The sequence below is a fragment of the Pholcus phalangioides genome, unplaced genomic scaffold, assembly GCF_987345545.1.
Source record: "Pholcus phalangioides strain wild (caught in Gottingen) unplaced genomic scaffold, Ppha-v1.0 ptg000024l_1, whole genome shotgun sequence".
In the NCBI taxonomy this organism is placed as follows: domain Eukaryota; kingdom Metazoa; phylum Arthropoda; class Arachnida; order Araneae; family Pholcidae; genus Pholcus; species Pholcus phalangioides.
In genome coordinates this window covers 18,050,928-18,078,836 of record NW_028301616.1, presented here as the reverse complement: position 1 = coordinate 18,078,836, position 27,909 = coordinate 18,050,928, and the positions used below count along the sequence as shown (strand labels likewise).

At 33.6% G+C, this 27,909-nt stretch overlaps 1 protein-coding gene across 1 annotated transcript; it reads left to right on the top strand.

Annotated features, from left to right (window-relative positions):
• Positions 1-343: 343 nt before the first annotated feature.
• Positions 344-24,458, top strand: LOC149068885 (coiled-coil domain-containing protein 39-like). Its single transcript, XM_089250698.1, has 20 exons — positions 344-628; positions 5,920-6,039; positions 7,915-8,061; positions 8,972-9,130; positions 9,867-9,959; positions 10,475-10,603; positions 11,756-11,947; positions 12,521-12,624; positions 13,838-14,075; positions 15,642-15,731; positions 16,155-16,322; positions 17,875-18,012; positions 18,378-18,494; positions 19,259-19,398; positions 20,067-20,139; positions 20,341-20,497; positions 20,799-21,085; positions 21,349-21,462; positions 22,462-22,633; positions 24,226-24,458. The coding sequence occupies exons 1-20, from the start codon at positions 533-535 to the stop codon at positions 24,252-24,254; spliced, it is 2,763 nt and encodes a 920-aa protein (XP_089106824.1). The 5' UTR covers positions 344-532; the 3' UTR covers positions 24,255-24,458.
• Positions 24,459-27,909: the final 3,451 nt, after the last annotated feature.

Genomic DNA, 27,909 nt, shown 5'->3' with positions numbered 1-27,909 from the left:
GGCGGGAAATGATGCATTACTGCAAATTGTAGTGGATTAAAATGTATTCCACGAAAAAAAAAAAACATTCACCAAGGCAAATGTGGGAGATTAATATTCTCATATTAGTTGTAATTATCATAAAATAATGAGTTGAAGAATAATGTCAATCTTTGACTTCAATAAAGAATAAAAATGCAAGTAGGCTTCGTGTAAAATACGGGAAAAACCGGGACACTTTTGCCAAAAAGTCGGGACAGCCAAAAAAACAGAAAATACCGGGACTGTCCCGAGAAATACGGGACGTATGGTCATGTTAGCATTCAGCGAGGAAGAAGTTCAATCAAAGAAAAGCTATAATGTTGAGAAATATTTCACGTTGCCATAGAAACGATGAAAATAAACAATTTTATAAAGCCAGGCGATTCAAACAAAATAAACTTGATTTTTTTTTTTTTCCGCGTTGTGATAACTCCTCCGTGTGTCGTCTGATTTTCTATCTCTTTTTATTATTATTTTATTAAATCCGTCGTCTGCTCGCCATCAACCGACCATGCTCGAAGATATTTTCGACTTCGGGGGATTGGAATTCGAAGGCAAACCGCTGATGTTTGAGCCAAATGAGGAGAACAAGAAACTGATCGAATCGGTAATTTATTGCTAATTTAAATTATACATCGATAACCAGGATCGATTTTCTTATATTGTTGTTTTATATTCATTTTTCCCTATTTCTCTAGCAATTCATCGAATTTGTTTTCTTCTCCTTCGTGGGGTTCTTAACCTTTTTTTTTGTGTACCACGGACCCTTTGCGCTGCGCGGAACAGCTGTATGGTCCTCTACTTGGCAACTTTTGGTGACCTTTTTTTTTTTCGGCGCCAAACATGTCTGATGGCCCGAGGGCCGTCTTAAGAGTATCGTGGGCCCCCGGGCCAAGTGGTTTTTTGGAGGCCCTACCTGGTAAATCCTAGAAAATTTTTCAACTGGATTTCATTTTTGTGAGGCCCCTCTTCTCTCGAGGCCCCCGGGTGGGCCCATGCGTTAAGACGGCACTGGATGGCCCCCATGGAGGAAAGAATAACAGGAGGTGACGTGACCATCGCATCCGTTGAGAATGCATAGGGTTAATCTGGGTTGCCAGATGAAGCCAGTGATCGCTCTATTAAAGGGACCAAGTAAGCCCAAACAAACCGTGGCTTCCCATGCTTTCCTATGAGAAACATCCCCGTTTTTAAAAATCATTTAAAAATTTACTATTCACTTTAGGAACTCGATTTTTTCCCCTCAAATTCTGTGGATATATTTATACAATTGAACGAGAGATTTTACAATTTTAGTTGTTGTTTGTTTTCGAATATTAACTTCAACAACATGGAACCTTTTGCAAAAATAACCAAAATTTACCCATATCTTGTGCCCCAAAATTCCTTCTCGGCATTTTAATTTTAAAAATATTATGCCAAAGCATGTAACACCTCAGTGCTGAGAGAGACACAATGTTTAAAGACACTTGAACAAGCGGTGTTTGAAAAAAATCTGACTCTTTTTTTGCGAAAAACATTATATATGCAAAACATTAGCATATATAATGCCTTTCAGCTGTTTAGATTAAAATATTGTAGAAATATTTCCAGTCCAGGTAGAACAAAAACTCGAACACAGACACACACACACAATTTTAGATTTCAAATTCAATTCGAAACTGTGTTTTTTGTCAAATTTTCGGACACATAACCACTTTAAAAACAAAGTAATTGGTACAAAATGAAGAGGAAGAAAAAACAGCCCAAATGATTATTTTCCTAAATACTATAGGCCAGAGAGATGACTTATCGCGGCTCGTAAAAAAAGTTTTTTATTTTTAATATTTTTTTCTCAATACTACATCTACATAGCGGAAGGTTCGGATGGGCGGCATATATTTCAATAATACGTATTCAAGATGAGAGTGGAACGGAAGAAGGGTGGCGGAATTTGTACTGCCTAAGCAGCAAAATCATAAATACAGTGGCGGAGAACGCTCGAGCACTTCCAGTGCTTTGAGGCACGGGAACGACAAAATGCTGTTTGCCCCGGGTGGCAAAAAAACCTAGCTATGGCCCTGTTAGAAGGTGCTCGAGCACCTCAGAATTGATTCAGAAATCAAAATTCCTCATGTAAAGCTTAAGACGAGCGCCCACGGGCCTCAAACATATCTAACTAATACATAACTCTATCATAATGATGAACGAAACAAAAAGGCAAAATAAACAGTTAAAAGAAAAAATTATGAAAATTGAATTTTATTGGAGCTTCATATTATTTTAATTAATCATATTCCCATAGACATTAATGAGATACATCGAATTTTTTAAATAAATTGAAGACACTGAACTAAAAACTTATGATGAGTTCAGAGTGGAAAATGATCTTCCCCTTTTAAAAATAAATTAAAAATATAAAAACCCCTTATATACAAGGATAAAGTTTTATCTTTCCCTTTATTGGATCATGTAGATTACCTGAAGACGCATTAAACAGTTATGGTGCTTAAATTTATTTAGTTATTAATATTTTAAAAGAATTTGATCCGGCAAAACACATGTTAAGTATAGGGAAAAGAGCTGTTTGTTTGAGTTTACTTGTCAGCCCATAGGGTTGCCACAACGGCTTCAATTTTCGTGCCTAATGTCACCTCCTTGTATTCTTTCCTCCATGGATGGCCCCTGACAAAAACTTCGCAGAGGCCATCAGACATTACAGACTCTGAAAAAAAAAATCATCAGCAAACAAAACATAATAATAGAAACCACCAAGCATAATAATAGCAGTTCAGAAGGCATGGTGCAAATCTCTTTAATGTAGCGACATGAGATGTCTTGCTTGTCTCTGCGAATCCCTAAAAGCATGCATGGTGTATACTCATATTTAAACATATTGAAGCTTTTTGTTTCCTTCCAGCTGCACATATCGAATCTTACTTGTTTTCTTTTAATTCCTGAAATTTGGCATTTAGGGGTCATTCAAGTATTACGTCAGCATCGATGGGGGGGGGGGGGGAAGAGGGGGTTCCGATTTGCTGACTTTTGATGGCAAGGAGGTGAAGGGGGGTTTGGATGATGCTTACATCATCAGCCAAACTTTATGAAGATATGAAATATACTTAAGGGCATCTTATTCTGTGAGCCAAAAACGAAAAAAAAAAACCTTTCAATAGTTATTGGACCCCTGAACTAACATTCTACCTATTGATATGTCCCCTAAAAAGCCACTTTAATGATTACTAAATGTTTCACGGTTCCTTCAAGTGCTCTGGAATGTTTCCGGGCTGCTTAAGTGCTCTGGAAATATTTTCGGGCCGCTTAAGTTCTCTGGAACTGTGGCACGCATCACTCAAGTGATCCGTAATTATACCACAGATCATTTAAGCAGGGCCGTCTTAAGAGCATCATGGACCCCCGGGCCAAATGGTTTTTCTGAGGCCCTACCAGGCAAATTCTTGAAAATCTCAACCAGATCTCATTTTTGTGAGGCCCCTTTCCTCTTGAGGCCCCTGGACCGTGCCCAGGTGGGCCCATGCCTTAAGACGGCACTCCACTTAAGTAATCTGGGAATGTTCCGTGGGTAACTTGAGTGATGTAGAACCACACTGGGGGCTGCTTAAGTGCTCTAAAACTGTGCCACATGTCACTCAAGGGATCTCTAAATGTGGCATGGATCGTTTCAGTGTTCTGTAACTGAGTCGCAGGTTACTTAAGTGATTTTTGAATGTGAAAGTGATCTCTGAGGTCTACTTCAGTGATCTAAAAATTTGCCACAGGCCACTTAAATGCTCTGGAATTGTGCCACGGGTCATTTAAGTGATTTGTAAATATGCCGCTTAGTTCATTTTTACATTATCATTTTACAAAATTAGGTTGTGGGGGGAAAGCCACATCAGATAACCTTCAGGGCCACATTTGATCTGTAGGTGAAGGTTTATCATATAGTGGCTCAAAGGGTGGGTTGCAATGGATTTTCTAAAGAGAAATTTTGAGTTCTTACCCTTCATAGCATTGACATTAACAGATATTGGATTATAATAACATATAAAGGTATTTTCTTTCAAAATTTTAATTTAAAAATAAATGTTTTTGAATTAAAAAGGGTTTTTTTTTCGTCTGGGGGGGGGGAGGCGCACGAGCCCCTATGTCCCCCTCCCTCGTACGTTTCTTAACCCACCAATATGCGTTAGGAGGTAGGGAGCAGTGATGATGAAATTTTGCTGACAAGGAGGGGAGTTAGAGTTTTGCTGACTTTTGCTTACGGGGGGGGGGGGGTCAAAAATGACTAAAAATTCACTTATATAATACTTTAATGTCCCCTTATTTAAATTTTATTAATTTACACATGATTTACATACCTTTGAAACTATGTCATCGGAAACTACCAATTTCCACTCTGACACAAATTTATGTCTATTTTTATTTTAATGGTTTTTTTCATGTGGAGCAAAAGGAAATCAACTTAGCATTAGCATGAATGAATTCTATTTTCTTTTTGTGTTTGCGTTGAAATAGATAATAATGATCATTAATGATACAAAAATATCCCAAATTTTTCATGCCTTCTTCAAAGAAGAGTTGATTATATATCACTAGAGATTGGAAGTTTTTTTCTGGCAAAATGCCATAAATGCCTATTTTTGAGTTTTTTATTTTATTTTAATTTTTCCTGCCTAAATGTCTATTTCAACAGTTTTTCAAGTTCAAAAATTTCAGAGGTCATATTCTGTTTAACTTGGATATTTTGTGCATGGGGGAACTTCAAAAATGTTTTTAAAATCTTTAACTCTTAGTATTAATTATTATCAGAACGTCCCCTCACCCTTCCAGCTGAATTGAAACACAAATAGGTACTAGTGTCTGAGAGATAGAAAACTTTTTGTTGCCCTACCTTAACTTTGCTTAGGTCAGATGGTGATAAACATGATTTTTTTTTTCTTAGACAAACATAGCTCTGCATAAGAGAAGCTGAGAAAAATTAGAAGTTTGTTTCTCCTTATAACATATTTTGTTCATGCATTGGACTGTGTTGTATATGTAGGCCTATAGCTAACCGATTATTGTCCCAAGAGGCCACCAGGTGGCATCTTGACTCACCCAGGCAGTGCAGGAGTTGAGAGGACCCTGGGGCTCATACTGCATTGAGGAGGGGGGGGGGGCATTTAATTTTTTCTTCATGCCACAAATGCACTGCATTAAACCATGGCAAGCTATTTAGTATTCAATTGAATTGACCAGAGCCACACTCAGGGGTGTGCAATAGGTGCAGCCACATCAGGTCCTGCCCTTGAAAGAGTCCCGCATATGTGACAATAATTAAAAAAAAAAAGAGTTAAGTTTTTTAAAACATTATGTAAAACATGGTATCACCTATAAAAATGATAATGAATTTTCCAAATGATGCAACAAATAAGTGAGGATCATTCATAACTCTCAAAGGAGTCCCACAATCATTTTCTCTATGGGGCTCCACATCTGGTAATGCTGACCCTGGAAGTGAACTAATCCTGAGGGACCGCAAACACTTTATTTTTATCGTGAAATCAATTTATGTATGCTATAAGCTATCAATTTATGTATGCTATAAGCTATCAATTTATATAAGCTATTATTATAAGCTGTAATTGAAAAAGTAGGCAGAGTAAGAGTGAGACCAAATTTTAGCTAATTTTTTGCACACTTAATATCTTAGCTTTTAATTATTTTACTTTTCTTCCATCAATTATAAATGCCTTTTTTTAGTGCCTATTTTAAGTATATTTACTGCCTTTTTGCCTGCTTATTTGGACCATTTTTAGTGCCTAAACTTCTTGTCTCTAATTATCATAAATTTGCAACAACATACTCAGTATTTTTTAACAGCTTCGTCTAATTCAAAAAACAATATTATAAATGGTAATTATTCTTTTTTTCCAGCTAAAGGAAAAGAAGAAGAAGGTTCAAGAATTGAAGTCTCAGTTAAACAGAGAAATCGAGCGGGAAAAAGTTCTGTCTGCTCACCATGAATATTTGCAGCAGGAATTGAGATATTCGCAGGTACTGCTTCATACTGACTTTCAAAAGTGATTTATGAGATTCTTCATGTGCTTATAACTTCTATCCAAAGTATATACAGTGTAACACCTATAGAACAATACTTAAGGTACCAGAGGAACTTATCGTTGTAAAGGAGTTATTTAAAGATGGAATATATTAACACCATGAAAAGTGCATCAGGATCAGAAAATAATATTTGCCATATAGGCAATTATTGTTATATAGGATTTTTACTGTATATATATATATTATTGGTTGATTGCATAAATTTGTGCCAAAATCAAGGTTTCATATCACAGATAATAGTTTTTTCTAATCAATTACATAGTCTTATTTGCTTTCTGTATTTGTTTCTCAGCATTCTGGTGGCTTGTGGACCCTCTCCTTTTAGAAACTTTTACTACACCGAACACGTGAACCACACAATGATTTCTCTAAGTAATTTCTAATGAATTGGTGTATGTCGGAAAGTGTTGTGTGTAGTAACCATGTGTGTGTGTTCATGTTCTAACATAGAAATGCATGATTTTTCTTTACAAAAATAGTATGAGATATTTTTTGACAGTTAGAATGTAACCAAAATTCTTGTCATTCATACTGTTCTGCAGGAAAAAGCCAGAAATTCAAAGGAACCAAGTGTAGTGATTACAGTGGGGTATCAGAGGAATTTCCTCTTTTAATTTATGAAGTTATTTCTGCATCTTTTACATGACATTCAAAGCAGCTATGCTATCATGTGGACATCATGCTGTAATCTTATTGTGAGGATCTATAGTTTGAACCCTGTCAGCGGCAAAGTGGTGGTCAGCTGAAATCAGTTGTCTGTGGTTTCCCGACTTTGAAGAGCGAATATAGGCTACTACTACTACTAAACCACACATGCAAGCGAATATAGGCTGGTTTTATATTTGAAAACATTTTTCCTCAGAGAGCAGGCAGACCTTTGACATGATACCTGCATGATATGTAACATGAAAATTCAAGCATTTACCATCTTCACTCCAAAATATAGAAGACAGGTGGCAGTACCAGTTAGATCATGAAACAATCACAACTCCGACAAACATAAATATGTTAGAGCCATGCATATACACATTCACAAAACACGTTTCAACATGCACCAAATCATTAGAAATTTGTTAGAAGAGTGTTTACGAAGTGAAGAACAGTATTATTAGTTCATAAAATAGTTTCATCAACAAAGCACGTTCTGGTAAAGTCAACATCATAATCTTTAGTAAAGAAATTAGAATGAAAACGATTCTGGTGGAGATATTTAGATACATCTTGAGATACCCTGCCAAGAACCTTAAGCAGTTACATTTTTGCAAATCTGGTTACATTTTTGCAAAAAATTAGTGCATGCACTGCAATCTCACTCTAGTAGTGAATGTAAAAACCTATTTATTTTCTTTTCAATTTTTTCCCATTCCTACAGTTCCAAAATTTTATAGCTTTCTGATGAATAGTTATGGCTGTAGATCGTACTTTAAAGAGTTTTCATATTGGGTTCCTAAAGTTTCCAGTATAGGGTTCATATGTCAAAAATGTTATAGGAGGGGATCTTAGTCTTGGTGACTTCAGATTTATCTTGAATAAGCTACCCATTATTTGAGACCATGGAATTTATTTATTCGCATTTGGGATAAGGAGGAAAAATAATTTTTGCCAAAATGTTATTGCTGGGCCTGTCTTAACAGCTCCAGTGCACAAGGAAGTACCAAATTATATAATGAAAATAATTGTTATTTGCTCAGTTTTTGTTCATATTTTTATTTTTTTTGTTCAATTACTGCGGAGGAAATAAATGCACATTCATGACTTGAGAATGTGTGTTTGTAATAAAACCTTTCTTTTGACTGTTTGTTCTCTCAGCAAATGGAAAGAGCTAAGAAGCATGAAATAGAACTGGAAATGAGTAACCAGAAACTGGCAGAAAGAAAGCTTGCTCGTCTCAGTCAACAGAACCATGAGATTCAGAAAGAACTCAAGATGCTGAACGAATGGGAAAAGAAACGTGAGGTGAGTTACTGTAACTAGCTCTTATAATAATTATTATCACTCATTTTTGAAGTCTCATCTAAATTATGATTATTGTTAATTTCACTATGCTATCAAACTTAACAAACAATGCTCAAACAATGGAAACCTAACCCATTCGTAATATATAACATGCTGCACTCGCATGAGGTTGCAACTGAGATCTAATCTAAATATGATGTAAATGGGTTGATATAGGACAAAATACTTTTAAAACATGTTTAAAAAAATAAGTGTTTTTAATGATATTGACCCTTAAACTACTCAGTCATCTATGAGCGATCAACAGGAAGTAGCAGTGAAAATCAAATTTTGAAAAGAAAAAACTAATTGATATGCCTTCTTGAAAATTCATCTACTGCTATTTGCTTTGAGATGATTCCTTAAAAAAATGTGTTTAAAATAATTTTCCACTTAAATAAAAAAATAAAATCCATATAGAGTAGGACAGGAAAAACAAAGATAGGATTTTTGCTTATAAAAATTAGGATGAGTTTTTCAATTAGGCTCTGTGGAAAAAAATTAAATTATTACTTCTTGTTCCCAATTAAAAAGAAAAGAAAGAAAAAAACTAAGCGTCTCTGTCTACTTTTGTGAGAGTGTTCTTCAGACATGTTCAAGACTTGTTCAGTTAGAGAAAAATAACTTCCTGCATTGAAATCGTTTCCATGAGATGAAAATCTCAAATCCTCGCTTTACCATCAGGAAGATACATGGGTGGCTCTCACCTGACGCATACTACTACTACTTAACTGTACATGCACCTCATACACACTGCACAAAGTAATCGTTTCTCCCATTGAGATATTGAGAAGTAGAAGTACAAAATGTTCTTTAAGTTAGAGTTTTTGATAAGCTTTCATAGTGTTTATTCAATATTCTCCCATATCAGGCTACTATATTCGCACAGAGAAAAAAGTGTGAAGAACTCAAAGCTACTATAGACATGGATGGAGAAGCTCTGAAAAAACAACTTGAAAAAACAACAGAGTTAGAAAAAGACAAGATAGCTCTTATGAAGTACACTCACCAGGATGACAGCAAAATAGGGGTATGTAATACATATGTATACATACATATTTACATTATACAAATTTTAAAAAAAAATTCAGTCTTTTGGAGGAACAAAAAATATAAATGCGTAAAACCTAACTTAAAATTTAATGGCTTTTCATTTATGATTTTTTCAAGTTACTACTAAACAGTACATGCACTTCGTGTACAAATTTTCTCTGCAGAAATTCTCTTCTAACAAAGTGGTACATGCCAGAAAGTGTGCTCTAAGTGTATGTGTGGCTCTAACTTTATTTATGCATATTTTTTACTCTACTAGTGCTGCCATCTCCCTTCTATATATTGAAGTCAAAATGATTAATACCTGGATTTTCATATTATGTTAGAATTATATTGAAGATCTGCCGTTCTTTTTTTAAAAACTAAACATATTGAAAATATTTAGACTCTATGCTAATATAATTTTGCCATCAGCAGCAAAGTTTCCTCTAAGCTGTGTGTACAGTTGCGTACAATCGAAATGCCTTCTAACTACTCAAAATTTATAAATACTGTATGCCATTTCTGCCTTATTGTGCATAGAAAACACCACATATTGGAACAAAAAAAAAAATTAAAAATAGAGTGAATGTTGATCATCAGCTGCGTTTCTTTCTTTTATCCTGATGAGGTTTGTATCCTCTTTCTTCCTGTGTATTAAATTTTGTTCATTTGATGAATTTTAAAAGAAATATGTCTATTTTCAATAATATTTTCATGGCTTTTTTATTCAGGAACTGACCCTGTCATTAGAAAAGCTATCAAAGGAGGCTAAAAGAGTCAAATCAATTTTGGATAACACAGTTACTGAGGTTCACATTACTGAGGTACCAAATGAGTACTAGCTTACAACTCATTCATTCTTTTCATTGTTTGTATTTTACTTACTGAATATACTCGTGTATAAGCCAAGATTTTTTTGTCCAAAAAACAAAAAATTTATTTCTATTTTGTGGGGTTTGGATTATATATATGGGTCAGTTTCAAGAAGGAAAACCACTTTTCAGGACAACTGTTTTTGTGCTCCTGAAGTGGACAGGTCACATTGTACGTGAGTACACCTGTATATGTGGTACTTGTTTCTTCTATTTGTCATCTCTGCATTCAAACATAAACCAGGATGTTGAAGGGGAAAGGAATTTCTGTCGAGTCTTGATCCCATGAGTGATACTTGGTCTGAGGCTCCCCACACACAACAATATGTTTTAGGTAATGCCTATTACAAGACATTAGAATATTTTTCTTTGAATTCTTTTCATATGCTTTGTTATTCAATTTAAATTAGAGTGTTTCCGATAAAAATGCATGTTTTATTTTCTGACTGGAACATATCATTTTTTAGTCTGAATTAGATCGAGTTCAAGTTGAGTTCCAGAAAGCTCGTGAAGAAAGACAAGAAATCATGTCTCAGTGGGGAAAAGTTTTGCGGCAGCTGCAAAAAAAGAATGAAGAAATTGACTTGCTCACCAAAGTGAGTATTGTATCTGTTATGGTTCGAGTTGAACCTCTTTTATCCGAAATAAAGAGGTGGGGGGGGGGGAGGGCTGAACCCATTATGAATATGAGTAAACATCTAAGTGGAGCTGAAAAAGAGCTAAAAAATAAGGGGCTTTGAAGCTAATAAAGTTCCAAACATTGTAGACATAAGGTCATGGCCCCCACATCCTGGAGTGGGGGCCCCCGGTCAAACTTTTCACAGGCCCCTTCTGTAGGTAATTTATAGCATGAAAAAACATAAAAATGATGAGAACTATCCCGGGCCTCAGGGCTAGAGCCCTGTCAGCACCGCTTTGTGGGGGCCATGCATAAGGTTGTTTCATTCATGCAATTTTACATAAGTCTAACAAAATTAGCTCACAAATTCGCACTAAGATAGAGGTTTTACCATGTATGACTTCTTCATATATGGTAAAACTATGCTCAGAATGGTAAAATGTTGTCACTTTTCCCAAAAAATTGAGTTGCTCGCATTCCGGAGTCTCGTTCTTTAAAATTTTGGAAGGTGGCAAAATTTGATCTTTCTCTTTTAGTTTACGAGGAAACAATGGTGACAAATTGTAACAAGTCAAAAAGCCACAGTATAGCATATTGGCAAAATATTATTTACGAATTTGCCATCGTGAAATTTAAAAAAAAGTGACATAATATTTTGCCATCTGAGCACAGAATTATTAGAAAGAGTGAGTTTGGAGTTACATCTGATATCGATAATCTTGGTTCATAACACTGACAATGGGAAAAAAATTTCAAAAAATAGCCTACCAATTATATGTACATTTATTTTGCCTGACAATAACTTTGGATGATTTTTGCCTGACAATAGATGGATTTGAACACATATCCATCTATTTAATTCCATACATGTTGCTTTTTTGAATTTTTTGTCAAACCATGACTTCCTGGTTTTTTTTTTTAATTTAATGAGGCAGGTGACACAATTTAATCAGTATTTGTCTAGAAGGTTTTCCATTTTGTTTCAGTTCAAACATGAATAAACATGTCTTCATTTATCTTTTTGATTTATCCTTTTTATCGAGGTTGCTGAGTGAATGTATGCCAAATGATTTTAAAAAATAAAATAAAGAAATACTTTGCAGCTGAAAGTCATTTCTTTTCCATGCAGAAAAATGCTGATATCACAAAGGAGGAAGAACGCCTGACCAGAGACTTAATGGTACAGAAGCAAATGCTGGCAGCAGAAGAAGACAATAACAAGGAACTCGATAGTAAGATTGCTGAGAGAGAAAGTTATGCTTCCAAGCTTCGAATAATTGCTAATGAAGATATGAATCAGGAAACTGACCTGAATGCTGAGGTAAGCAGTCAATCATAATGTTCTTTATTAATTTTATGTATATTTTTACTTTTCATAATTACTCCATGTGCTAACTGTTCAGAGCAGGCATCTACAAAGCCTGGTGGTCAATTAAAAACCAAAAAAGGGTTGATGCTTGTGCCTAATTTTATTCATGTACAAGGTAATAATCAGCACTCTGACTGAGCTACCTTATTCAAGTTGTTTCAAAGAATTTGATGATACTGCTCTAAGTGTGAGTATTTGCTAGAATTGCCATATGAGCATTCTTCTTCTGATGCTGGGAATTTGATAAAGAGTATCCAGCATATTATTAAGTTTTCCTTTTTTCCCCCATGGGTATGTGCTCTGTCATTCAAATGTAATTTTTCAAGTTTTAATAAATTTTTATGGAAAAATATTTTGATCTCTATTAGATCCTGTTACTGCATGAATGTAGGAAAAAAACATTTCCATCTCAAACTGTATTTTGAACATCAATAAATGTTTATGTTTGAAATTAATGAAGAACACACAAAAATCAGCAATTTTTATACTAATCATGTACATGTTTGGTTTATCTCTTCTTAATAGTTGCAAGGCATGAGAAACACAGCAACATATGTTTCTCATCAAATTCAGAATACTCGGAATAAAAAGCAACAGATTGAAGAACAATTACAGGAGAAAATTGATGCGTATGTACATGGCTCTCAGTTCATCTTGAATGCATTATATTTCACTTTTGTTTGTATTTGAATTTAATATGAATATTACAGTATTCAGGGCCAGTGCTGTAGAAAATTCATGAATATTTTCTACATCGATGTCTAATTTTTCAAGTTTGTTTAAATTTATAATCTCTGCCAATCCAGAATAAGAAACAAACAAACCTTTATTATATCACTTATTTTGATTCACATGTAATGAAAAATTTTTTACAGTTGGGGCACAGTAGTCCAGGTTGATACGATACTTGCCTAAAGTACCAAAGGATGTTTAGAGATGTTGCGAGTTCAATACCCGGTTCATCCTTGTCAGAAACTTTCCTGACACAGGGGTACAACAGGTATGGTGACATGACCACCAATGGTGACAGTCCCACATCGAGGGGTTAACACACCAACCTCTCGGTGAGTATAAAAAATGCTGCCATTCAGAATCAGCAATAAATTGTAGGCCCCCGTCTAATTAGCCCTCAGGTGCATGAATGAATGAATGCCAGAACTTTGCCACTGGACTTATCCCGTTGCCGAGATCTCTTCCAGCCCAGCTTCATGGCAGAGTCTGGAACAGGCCCTCGAGTGTAGAAAATGACAGTGGTGCGACAAAAATGATCAAATATTTTTTTTTAGTTTAACTCAGAACAGATTCCAGTATGTACCTATTCATTAGAAATTCCACAGAGAAATGTGTATATGAGGTGCATGTACAATTAAGTAGTGGTGGCAGTTCAACTAATGTATGGAGTGAATTCTCTAATTTTAAACTGTAGTACAGTATATTTTGCTTCCTCAACTTAAAACTAGTGCCATGAATTCCTAAGCAATTAAATTTATAGAAAATGACAATCAAACCATTGTTATACCATTCCTTTAAAGATACTGTCCTGAGGCAGCTGCCTTATTGCTTTTTGTTCAAGATGGGCTCTGGCAGTACTTGTAACTTTTGAATTTGTCTGAAGTGTCTTAATCAGTTTTTGAGGTACATGATTTTACCTAAGATTTTACTACTTCAACTTTACTTAATGATTTGCCTTCAGTATTGTATTTAATGTAGTTACTCATAGTCAACAGCAAAAGGTTAAAATAACTTTAAGTGAGACAATAGTTTCTTCTCTGATTTATAATTAAATTATCATTTATTGTTGATTGTTATTTAACCTCAGATAATGTGGCATGTGCATTTCAGACTCGATGAAGTATACCAAACAAATGAAAATCTTAGGGAAAAAATAGATGCTTTGGGGAAAGAGAACTTTGATGCTGATCATTACTCTAAAGAACTTGAAAAGATTCTTCACAAAAAGAAGATACAATTGAAAAACGTGCAAATAAAGCATACTGTTTTAGCAAATGAAGTGTTGAAATGTACGAGAGAGCTCAAGGCATCGCAGGAGAAGGAAAGAGTCAAAGGAATTGAACTGAAGGTTACCTCACATTTTATTTTTGATTGAGAACTTACTTAAAAAAAATGAAAATTTGAGGTTTTCATGTGCTCTATTACATGGAGGAATAACAATCTTTTGCCGGTTATTAATACAATAAAGAAGAAACCAAGGCAAAAAAAAAAAAAAAAACATGGAGAAAACTAAACTGTGAATCTCTTGACATGTTCTGCTTCTATATACCTCTTCACAGAATGTAAATAAAAACATGTCATCATGATGACCAGGGATTCCATTTGGATTGATTACCAAGTTCTAGCTCTCAGTTGCGCAGTGGGGGAAAAACCATGTCGCACACGTCAGACTCTGTGCCAAATGAACTAAATGCCTACATGTAGCACTTTTTTGTTGAGAAATCAGGAGTTGAGATTTGGTAGTCAAACCAAGTACCCCCCCCCCCTCCTCCATCCATGCACTTAGCATGTGGTGATAGTATGGTTATGTATATTCTCTGAAGATAGCACTTGTCATATATAAATCCAATGTCACAAATCAGAAAATTCAGTTTTTTCTCATGTTATTTATAGTTATTGTTGTTTCTTCTTTGAAGTGCTTTATTATAGGTGATGTTTTCTGTGTTTGTGGAATTTTATTACACATTTCTTCCAATGCATTTACTAAATATTTTAAGTTTGTTTAAAATGAGCTCTTGAATGAGCCCCAGAAAACTCTTTATTCTCTATACAGGCATCCCTCGTTTTAAACGATCAATTGGTTCTGCAAAATAGTCGCGTGAGACGAAATCTCGTAAAGTGAAGTGAATTTAACATGAGAAAGATAGAGATAGGAGGGTTGGTTTTCTTCAGGGGTGGGGGTTAAAGAATTTGAATCCAACAGCAAAGGAACTTTTTTTAATAAATCAGTTATTCAAACTTATGAATAAATCCAGTGAATTTAGGCATTATGAATGAATGAAATTACTACTTTTTCAGTCTTCACTACTTCTGATTGATTCTAGTGATTGTGTAGATGTTTTCTTTCCTGAAGAGCCTGGTATGATTAGGCTTAACCCTTTTTAATGAAACAGTCGAGACTTGGTTGACAAGCAGCATTTTTTGCTCCTTATAAAAACTTTAGTAGCAAAGCCAGAGAATTCTGCATATTTCTTGCAAATATGAAAATTTTTGTCTCACTGAAACTGCTTTTTTGTCGATTAAATTTCTCATGGCATTGTCAATGTGTTACAGAATGTTGTTCATCAGTGTGATCTGGGGAGCTGTATCTGAGAATTGCTCTCATATTTGTCTCAGATACATCATCAAATTCAATGTATTTTGTCGTTAAAGGATCTAACTGTTATATCTTTGATTTTCCATTTCAAGCCCATTTTCAGAATTAAAGTCAAACTCCAAACCAAATTTTGCAGATTGGAATTCCTAGAATCAACTTTTAAAAATCATGTTGTAGCAAAATTGAATAAAGCGAGGAATATCTGTATAGGTCATGTAACAAGAAATATCTTTTTCAGTTCTGCTAATGTCTGAAGTGAAAATATTAAACTTTTTCTTTGTTTTTGATATGATATTCGTGACAATTCTTTTAACACAGGGAGCAATAACCATGACTCGTAATTTGGGGAGTAAAATTTTAAAATTGGATCAAATGAGATTGGAACAGACAGCGATGGTGCATAAAATTGTGAGTATTCTGGAAAACTTCCTTTCCTGTATTCATTTTTATTTGTTACTTATGTGCAAAAGTTTGGAATTTAAACAATGAATTTTGAAAACTTGTGAGAAATAACATATCTGCAATTCTTTTTATTAAGCATTATGGGAGAAGGTATTTTAAATCAGTTTTTGGCAGGTTGAATATCAAACTAATACATATCTTTCCTTCCCATAGCTGTATTCAAATAAGGATATGCTTTCTTTTGTCACTCATTTTGCAAATTTTTATCAATAAATACTGCATTATCAGTTGCCAATATAACTATTGTGATTCATTTTTGAAGTTGCTTTCGTATGAGCATAGCGAGTAAAATTTGTGATGAGAAATCTTAAGATTTCGTAGAACTTTTCACTTCATGAGTGAGATTTTCTGTTTATTCTTCATCTTCAGGACCTGAATAGAGAAATGATAGAGCGCAGAATTCGTATCATGGAAGGTGAGATGATTAATGAAGAAGATAGGTTGCAGATGGAGACTGAAAAAGCCAGGCTTTCGAATCTGTTAGACTCAAAAAATTATGCTCTTGATTCTCTCAAAGAAAAAAACAAAGCCATGAGGGTAGGTCATGACGGAATATTTTCCCCAAAACATCAGCAATTTCTCCAAAATTAAATTTGTTTCTGTTCCTTACCATGTTATTTTTTCTTCATAATCTAATTTTTTATACTTCAGTGATGCCCAATTTTCCAAAAACTTGTAAATCATTGAAATAGATAATTAGTTCATGTTATTGAATTTGCATCAAACTGCTTTATGATAAAATTCGAATATATCTATTCATTTGTTTTAAAGTTAATTTGAGAAAATATTTATTGTCTTACTCATGAATTAAGCTTTTATTTTTAAAATTGTGCCTGTACTTTCAAGGTACTTGCTGTGTCAAATCAAAGTCTACACTGAAAAGATTATGTATCATAAACACCTGCCCAGAGCAGCATATCGATCTATTTGAAACTCATACAATTAGAATTAAATATAAACTTATAGTATGTGAAAGAAATGCAAGTAGTTAATTTGAATAAGTAAACTAAATATAACAACAACTTTGATTACCAAGATACAAAATATTATACATATCTATATTCAAAGAAACATTATTCTTGACCTAATTTTTCTTGAAAGTTTTTTTTTTAAGCCTAAACAAAAAATTTTGGATCCTGGATTTTTTGTGATTTGTCAGGCTGTGATTGATAGTAATTTAAAATATGATATAACTTGACTGAAACATTCCTAAATGAAAGGTAATGATAGAAAAACCAGGTGAGTGAGATGAATATAGAAATATAAGAATGATAGTCAACAGTGCTTGACAAGCTGCTGGTGGGAGGTTGCCACGATAACCATAAAACTGGTATTGTGCTTAAAGTTTCTATGTTGGTAATCACTAAATGAAAGAAAGGAAGGAAAACACACAAAATTTTTGAAGTTATATGTCAGCGTGGTCACCAACAAAGAAAGAGGTTACTAAATTTGGGAAAATTCCTAAATAAACAATAATTTTACTTTTTCCTCAGAAAATTATTGCACATAAGAAATTTGGCTGGCGTCCAATTTTTTAAAATTAATTTTTCAAGACCTGATAGTCAATGAGATATGTGCTCTAGTTAACCGTCTCTCAGAAGACTATTAACCTTAATGGAGATATGAAAGCTTCCACACTTCCTTTAAGCTAGCACACACACACACAATGCTAAAAGTACCTTTATTCAATATACAAATGGGAAAAAAATGTGATGTTTACTGGTGTTGCAACAATTTGAAAACCAGTGGCTTAGCATAAGTCTAGCATGTCATAGTGCTTTTTATTTTTATTGCACGTAATTAATTTACCTTACCAGGGACATGAGAGTTCTCACATAGTCTCAATACAATTTTCAAGGCTGTATCACCACCACCCTTACGAAATGTCCGGAAATGGCTGATAGATATGGAATCACAAGAGGTTAAGTTTACTGTAGTTAGTATCAGTTTGGTGGTCCTCCCATTCTGGAAGCAATTTCTGGCTAATGACTACAGCTCTGGAAATTTTATTTGCTTGGTCTTATTTTGTTGTTGTAGCCATCTATATTTCTTTGTGATAAAAATATTTAAAGATGGTAGTGCATTTCAGGAGAAAGTTGAAGCTTCAAAACGAACTCTTCAAATGAACAAAAAACGAAACGAAGAGCTTGTGGAAAAAATAGGTTACTTGGAATTTTACATCAGCAATGCCAAGAAAAGCTTGAAGGCAACCCGAGAAAAAAAAGAGGTAAACTTTTATAGACATTTTGAATATGTAAATTTCAATTGGTTACTTGTCTCACTTTTCTTTGAGATAACAATTCTTTTGACTTGGTAAGACTTTATAAAAATTGAGAAAATTTAAAAAGGAGCCTAGCATTTCAAGCATGAGAACACAAACAAAACACAATACTCATCAGTATTGTCTGTATGTGGTGCAGGTTATGCTTTTTGTGAGCAATTGGGATTTGCTCATACGTGGTGTAACAATTCTTATTTTTAAAACTTTTCTTCTTAATCATTGTGCTTAATTTATTTTATAGTTTTTTTTAATTCTTAGATTAGGTTATCAAAATGTAGCATTGTGTAATTCTTTTTCTTCTTTTTCATAAGAACTTGTTTGTTGATGACTGTCTCGTGAAGCTACAGCTCAGTCGATACCAAGATCTATTGAAACAGAAAAAAGAGTCTGTTATAGACATGCAGCAAAACCGGACTGAATTTGAAGCAGTAGGTAAACTTTGAATATCCTAAATTTGCCTATGTGTAATCCACAGATTGTATGTTAAAACATCTGATTTTATTAATATGGATTATATACACCGCAGTATCTTATCGGCCGATTTTTTCTCAGAGATTTGAATAGAAATAAATATTTTTGAAATTAATTCTTAAAAAAAAATTCAAAAGATTATGCGTACATGTGAATAAAAAAATCTAAATTTTTTTAAATACAAAAATGGAGCAAACAACTGTATCCATTCCTTACGATTTCGTAATTGATGAAAGAAATTTTCATTTCTGGATTTTATGCCGCTGCAGATTATGCAATGATATTTTTTCAAAGAAACCAGATTTGTATCCTGCAGCTTATATATATGTAAGAAAATATAATATTTCACAGTTGGTTTCCTCAAAAATAACCTTCATTTAATTATGTTAATGAAAAAATGTTTTGGATTATTAGATTGCTGCTGAAAAAAAAATTTGTTTTTCATGTATATGTAAATATTTTATCTATGATTTCATCCCTTTCACCTTGTCTATTTGTTTCAATTTGTCATTCTCTTTGTTGAATTCGTTTTTCCCAATGTAAATAATAGTTTATATCATGCCAATTAATGTGTGTATTTTATGTCATTTGTTCCATAACATTTATAATATAACAAGAGAGTATTTGTTATAATTTTAGTAAATAGTTTCCATTTGTTGTCCTCATATGCTATTTTTTCTGAAATTTTTTATTTTAAATCTGTACTCCTATTTCTGAACAGGCAATGAAAAAGAGGATTTTAGAGCTTAAAGGTTGTCAAGATGTGGTGAGATCAGAAATCCGCAAGGAAGAGGAGGAATGCTACCAGCAAAGGAAGGAACTGCAGGAAAATGCGGATAAGCTGGAAAAGCTGAAAACCAGGTAAAGAACCATTTTTCACCGAGAAAAAATTCAAACTTTGTTGTTAGGATTTCTTCCAATATTCAGGCGTTTTTTAATAGAAAGAAATTTTTTTGCAGAATATGTGATGAAGTGTTATTCAGACTGTATGAGATCGGGCAATTTCTTCAACCAAAAGGTTGAAAATAATGGAAGAGTTTTGATGATGCTGAGCACTAGAATTGAAAAGATGCCGTGAAAATCACTCTGACGGTTGTCATAACCTGTGGCAAGCTATTCAGTTCAAAAAACACTTGACTAAATTATGGCAAGAGAAATTTTTTGACGAGAATACGGGATGATTTTGTGAGTGCATATCTACCGCATGCAGTTTGAGTGAAAGGTTGCTTTGGATTTGCACTCCTACACAAAACCACTGAAAAAGATTTCTTTTTCACTTTGTAATATTTGGCTAGCTGTATCTATATTTAAAGTCAAAGGAAACTTTTGCACATGTTTTTTCAATAAGGTATCATCCCTATAAATTATATTTCTTTATTGAAAAATGTTTTGCTAATTGGTTGTTTATCATTACAAGTATGCTGTGTATGGCATGTGGTTTTTTTATGAAATTTTTTTCATAAATATCTGGAAAGAAATTTTAAGTTGTGTGAAAAATTATTTTGTACTTCTCTTTTTACCACATACAGATATGAGGTATTGATGAATGCTTTAGGATTGAGCGGAGATACAATCACCTCACAAGCTGATTGTTTCACCAAGGTAAATTTAAAAAAATTAAAAGAAAACTATTGGTCCAGTGTTTTTTAGTTTGTGTGTGTGATTTTTTTTACCCTAAAAAGTTCCATCTATGATTCCAAAGATTCCATCTATGTTCTTACTAAGACAGGTTTAGCATTTGTATAAATTAATGTTTGTTAAAAAAATTTCTATCACATATTTATATCATGATTTTTATCTAAGGTAGAGGAAGAGAAAAGGCTATTAAAGATGAAGAAAGATGAGCTCTTGGAAAAAGTTTTACAAAGTGAAGATGAACTCCAAGCTCTTCGCAACACTGTGTGGGTGATACGATTGTCAATAGAGCAATGTCATCAAGCTCTAAAGCCTGAACTTACTGGTATTTTTTTATTAATTTTCAGAGACTGAACCTGGAATGATACTTAATGTGTTTGTTGCTTATATTTTTGACTCATACTTTTTTTTCATGTAAGTATACATGCTTATATGATTTTTACAACCACACACTGGAATTTACAAGTTAGCACTAGCAAATAGAAATGGTAAAAATAACACTCGATGAAGGAGTTCATTCTTAGAGACAGTCTAAACAAATTTGATTGCATAAAATGTTTGGGATTTTATTCATAATTCTTCAGGATTTTTTACTGTATATCTTTTTTTGGTATATCATTCAATAGATGAGCAGAAAGAAGAAAAGCGATTGGAGAAAGAGTTACAATCAATTGAACTAGACATACGTGATGTTTGTGACAGAATCGAAGACAACAATAAGGAAATATCTGACTTGAAAGAAAATTTGGATGAAATGGAACAGAAAAAAAAAGAGCTTGAACAGATGTTCAAGGCGAAACAAATTGAAAATGAAGCAGCTTGCAAAGAAGTTGAAAAACAGAAGGAGAAGATATGTCGTGCTGACAAAACAATCTCTCGTTTGTCAGTTAGTGTCCCCCAGGAAGTCAAAGATGTAGGTACTCATTTTCTAGCAGTTTTCACTGGCTGTGATCCTTACGATAGTGATTATGTATGATCATTGCGTATTAATTTTCATCAAACCATTTTTTTTACCACATCCATAACATCATCTACTTTCATTTCACGACTATTAATCAAAATTGTTTTAATGAGTTTTTGATTCAGTTTTCAAGGTAAGCATTCACAGCAACAGCTGAATTATGTGAATTATAGTTACATGAATTTACCCCATAATGGCATTGTTTTTATTTCTAGGATATGAGGGTTCGGTTACTGAGGGAGTTGAGAAGTACAGCAATCGAGATGTTGCTTGTAGCGATCAGAGATAAGCCAAAATTGTTTGACCAAGTTAAAACCATTCTCGAAGAGGTAAAATGAATAGATAACGTTTGTAAATAATTATACACAGAACTTAACAAATCCAGATACCAGGTAACCATCGTGGCAAAAAAAAAAATTGGTATTGACACCTTAAAAAGAGTTTTTTATGTGTGATTCTTGTTATCAGACTCAAACTGAGCTCAACTCAAGCTTTCAAAATTTATGTCAGCATATTTGCTAATATAGGAAGTGGTTACAGAATTCTGGAAAAGTGCAAAGTAATACCTTTTTTTGGACCTTTTTTATTAGGGAAAAAAATTTGTTTGGATTTCAAGAAATTCGGCCAGCACCTATTTTTTTGGATTTATCAAGCTCTGGTCTTAACCAATTATATTGCATAGTAGTTTTTATAAATGAAATCATGTTAACCTTCTCACAAAAAAAAAATACTATAGTTTTTTGTGTATAATCTTCAGACGTGAACTTTACTACTTTGAGAAAAAATATCATCATATAACCTGCATATACAAATTTCATTCACTATGAAATCTTAAGAAATGGAAGGGGTTGTTGGTCACATTTTTTCAGAAGAAATGTAATTTTCTACTCGCATCTATATGCTATCTATAAATTTTTGAAAAAAATTACTTTCTATGAACTAATTTTTAAAAATATTTATATCTCTATTCTTACCTCTCTCAGGGGAAAACAAATTTTGCAGATTATATAGAGGCCATTCAATTATTACGTAAGCAGATTTTCAGCCATTTTTGACACCCCCCCCCCCTCCAGGAAAATTTCGTCAGCAACTTAGAATATTTCATATCTTCAAAAAGGGGTGGTTGATGACGTAAGCAACCTTCAAACCCTCCTCCCCCCGCCCTCGATGCTGACGTAATACTTGAATGACCCCCATATGCAGTAGTATATGATTCACATCAAGAAATTCAGATTTTTTTTTATCATTTAAAGTAATATACTGATTATATGCAAGAAAATGCTGTAATTCTATGTCTGTAATGATACATATTTTTTTTTGCCAAGCAGGCTGGATTGCCAATGCCAGCTTCATATTCGAGATTGTCTCTCAGGCTACCTACAATGAAATCGATTCTAAGTGAAAAGAACAGTTCAGTTTCTTCATCTGCAAGATCCAGTTCTCGTCCAACAACCCGTGAAACATCTTCTGTTGGGTCAATCAGATCTGAATTCTCAAAAGGTAAATTTATCCTACAGCTCCACAAATATGTTCATCCAGGATTAATTTGAAACTTTTTTTTTTTTTTTTTTGTGAAGGCAGAAATGTTTTTTATCAAGACAGTAAGAAGAAGATACAATCGATGCTCATTATAACAACCATCATTGTTCGGTCGAGAATATTGTATCGGGTGATCATACAGGAATGTCATTATATGAAAACATTTGAAACTTATCTTAGTGATCGTTGTAATGGAACAGTTGTTATAACATTTAGTCATTATAACAAGTGTTGACTGTATATTGTTTTTTCAATGTCTTTTATTATGTTTATCTGAAATTTTTTGCAAGATCATGAGTATCTGTTATTTAACCTATAGAAATTAAAGGAAATTAATATTAATGAAATTATTTAGTACATTAATGTACTAAAAAATGAACCCTGTTTATATGACATTCCAGAGGCTGTGTCAAAATCAAACAATTGGAACTTCTTTGAAAATGACATCTCCCTTATTGACCTTGAAAGGAAATATTGTAATGGTTAAATAGTTTTAATTGAATTTCAAATTTTGTAACATAAAAGTCATATTTGAGAAAAAAATTCCTACTAAATAAAATTTTTCAAAAAGTAAGAACCAATACTGTACATATTTCCTGTCAACAGAACTCTGTCTCCTTCCAAATGATTTCAATGCAATTTCCTACTCTCCACAGGAACCACAGAATTAGAAAAAAAAATTTCTAAAAGGAAATATGGCAGCATTTTAATTTAAATCTGTTTCTTTGGGGCTTGTAGCAGCTGTTGATTTCTCAGAAAAATGCAATAAATTAACATGTAAATGTCCATTCTAAAATGGTCATAGTCAGTACAATGCTTATTTTTTGCATCTGTCAACAATCATGCTAAAGTTTATGACTTTTCCAGTGACAATATGCATGAAAAACTGTTTCGGTATCGCGTTTTCACAAACTACAAAAATGATGCGAACTCTATAGGTAGAAATCATTTTGGGTTTGAGTTGAAGTTAGATCGCGTTGAGTAATTATTGAGGTTGTGCGCCAAATAAAGTATTTCAACATTAAAATATATAGGAATGAATAGCCACTACAGCCAAATGTATAAATGTGAAAGTCAAAATTGAGTGATGAATAAATGAGGTCTGACTGTAATAATTAATATGACAAGGATGGACAAATCGCAAAAAAATCTAGGTGCCAGGAAAAATTGATTTTTTTTCACAAAAAAAAAATTTTCACCTGAATGAAAAGGTCCAAAATAGTGCTTCTTTTGGCATGGTGATCCTCTTTCATGTTGGCAGATATGCTGCTATAAATTTCAAACATTTTGTGCTGCTCTAAATGCAGCCTGCAATTTAGTAACTACACAAAGAAAATTTTGAGGCACAAATACCAATTTTTTAGTTGCCATGGCGACCTGGGATTTGTTCAGCCCTATAATATAATATATATTTGATTTATCTAACAGGACTTTCACTGAAAACAAAGCTATCTGTACATGGCATAACTATCTGTACAATATATTTTAATCCTACAAATGCTTGTCAATCATTAAACAACTAATTTTTTCTAAATATTATCTCTGAATTTCAGATGAAAGAGAATCGGAAACAAGCTCCTAGTCAGAAATATAATCAAGAATTAGTATTTTTTGAGCTTCTTAGACACTTGAACGTGCAGGAATAAATGTTTTCCTATATTCTCCTAGTCTCTGTATACAACATTTTACAAAGGTTATATATGTTTCAGTGATTTTTTTACACATAGATATGCTGTTGATTTGTTACCTGTATAATGAAATAATAATGAAGAGTCTTCTATATTTCATATGAGTTTTTGAGTATTATCTCCATCGAGAAACTAACATTTTTTAGATTTTTTTTTAACATGTGCTAAATTTGCGGCAAATGAGGATGCCATGGAAAACTTTGCTTTATGACAAATATATATATATATATTTTGATGTATCTCTTATAACATATTTAAATAACATTACATGGTACAACTTGAAAGTACATCACACAATTCATTACTCACTTCAAAATCTCTTAAAATATAAAAACTGTTATATAGAGGATACACAAGATGTGCTGATAACAGTGTGGTTAGGGTTGATAAAAAAAACCATTTTTTTTTACGCCAAAATACCGGGTTTTTTTTTGGTTCAATAGCATTTACATTAAAAACAAAATTTCTAAAAAATCATTAAATTTCTATTATAATTAATTAAAATAAAATGTTTATTAATGTAATTAACACGATTCCGATATTAATAATCTATTAATATTTCTTACATTTTAATACAAATCAACTTTTGCAATTTAGTTATTTTATAGCTTAACTCAAGAAAATATTTTGAGTTTGAGAATTCTTAATGTTATTATTAACTCTATAATAAAGTTGTTTTCTCCAGTTACTTTCAATACGTTTAATTAGAATGCTATTTTGCAAAAACTATGATAAAAACTAGGTAAAGATAAATGTGATATAAATGTGTATGTGTGCTTAATGAAGCATAATTAAGATTAGATAGCAATGATTTAAGATATACAGGGTGATTATAACTAAAGTTCTGATTTCAAAACATTAAAATAAGAACCACTGGTCAGAATGACCTCAAAATTTGCATGAATGCTCCTGAGGCAATGGAATTTTGTATGGCATAGGGGAAACATACTTTAAAATGTAAAATAGATGACTCTGTACTCATCCAGCACATGGGAAATTCACTTGCAGAATGGATATGATAGCCAGTCAAGGCAAAATGATAATGCAATTAGCATGGCATGATTTCACAATTCATAGAGACATCACAAAAATGAAGTCATTTAAACAAACAACTACAACTTACACAAGAAATATTAAATATGTTGTCCACTGTGTGTTCTGGCTGTGAGGTGGAAGTGAAAAAATGCTTCTTCAACTACAGATCAGAGTATGTTATGGTAATGATGTGTGGATGTCCTTTCAATTCACCAAAGTTTGCAGTCCGACCACTGCACATAACATTTTGGGGTATCCCAAAAGTTGAAAGGGTTATAGTAGCATTCAACTGACAGGTCAACTGACAGAGAGCAACAGTCCTACAACGATAAATCATTCAATCATAACACTTCACTCATAGTTAGAAAAACTAGTGGCAGATGGCAGCACTACACATAACAAGCATTACAGAGAAACAACAAAACTTCACGTCAGGTTTCACTACACGCACATTCCTGCATGTACCGATTCGTTGTGGGGGTTCTGCGGGGGGGGGGGGGTTAGTAGTAGTAGTAGGAGGTAGGGCCTCCAAAAAATGGCTCGGGATCCATGATGTTCTTAAGTCAGCCACCTCGTTGGGCAATTTGCCTGTTGTGGCGTTGTATTTGTATATACTAACAGGATTAAAGAAGTGACAAACCATTGTATTGTATTGTATAGGTGAATGTGGCGGCCAGGTGTCATATCATCTTGTTATTGTCAAAATGGTTCTTCACAGCTGCTTTGCTGGTGTTGCAATCTGCATCTTGATAAAAGTTGTGCTATCCACCAGGGCTGGACAAATCAAAAAAGAATTCATATAGGTGCCAGTCAAATTCGCTAAGAGCGAAGCATGTTTTTCAAGAAAAACAGTCCTGGGTAATTTTTTCTTTTTTTACTTTTTCAGGACTTTATGACCCATTCTCACGTTGAAAGAAATATTATTACAAAATCAAGAAAAAAAAATTTGTCTCGTACTTACACTTCATATTTTAGCAATAATGCATATAAAATTTTAGACGCCAAAACTGATTTTCTAGTCACCCTGGCATCTGGGATTTGTCCAGTCTTGCTATTCACACACTGATGCTGTTGAAGTGCCAAAATAATATAGTTGTGCAAAATAGATTATACTGCTAGCCAAGTACATCATCATCTACAGTCCCCCCCCCCCCCCGTATTCACTGGGGTTACGTTCCGGAGGTGGCCGCGAATACGGAAATCTGTGAATAACTGAAACGATAGGTTTTTTTTTTTTGTATATCTCGTTTATTGAACATCAGGAGAAGAGCAGGGTGACACAGGGATAGAAAGGATATGTAAAAGAGGATGGAGATGTTTTCTTGAAAGAACACTGCGATTTCTGTTTGCCGCTTCTTCTTCATATCATGAAGTATGTTGGAGTATGTTTTGATAAGACTTCCTCTACTAATTTTTCTACATGTGAAGCACATACCATAGAAGGATCTATATCATGAAAATAATCTATTGCTGATTTGAACTTGCGAAGCCCTTCCGCTATGCTACATATGTTGAACTGATCTTTACTTCTTTATCTTGATCTTCTTCATCTGGTTCAGCTTCAGTTTCAGGAGCAGTCACTCAGCTCCATTATTTCCTCTTCTGTTAATGTCTCTGAATTGCTATTAATTTTTAACTGTTCAATTTCTTCTATATCCATATCATTGAACCCTTCTCCCCTCACCTGTTTCGCTAACGTGACAATGTCTTTTATAATTTCTTTGGAAATTTTCTAGCTGTCTCCTGGTCGGCAGAGGCTTGATCGTAAGTGATTTTTTACATTGCGTAATCCAAATCGTTTCTTAACCCTATTAATACAATACAATACAATCAACCTTTACTTGCATAAAGTTCTGATGAAATAGACGTTTCACCAGCTCTTTCCTTTATAGAAGAGTAAAATTTTTTCACCTTTTAATTTATAATATTACAATCAATTGGAATACCTTTTCTGTGGCAGTCTTGACCCACAAAAAACAGCATTTTCTCTATGAGAAACACATGGGTTCCGTAGGCAATGCAAAGTTTTCGCTGCCATAGGTGTAGCTACAGCCTCGGCTGATTGAATTTCAGATTCCTTTTTCTTGATATATCTCACCGTAGATTCGTTGATTCCATAATGGCGGGCAACAACAGCAATTTACTTTTACTTTCTCCACAAGCATACAAAGGCAATAAATCAATTTTTTTTGTAAAGTTTTCACTTTTTTTGTCTTTTTGAAACATTATCAGTAGTATTAGAAAAATGAGCCATCCTAAACATGTACAACTCAAATTTTGTAAACAAAACACGTGAATGACGATTGCTAGTGTTGACAAAAAAAAAATTCAATGAAGGGAAAAAAAACTGCGAATACGGGGGGGGGGGGGGTCGACTGTACTTGCATATTTTTGAAGTATTTTTGTATTTCGCCAAAGAAAATTCCATTGCTTCATGAAATGGATCCATGCAAATTTTTAAGCCATTCTGAGTAGCAGTTCTTATTTGTGTTTTGAAATCAGAATTCTAATTAC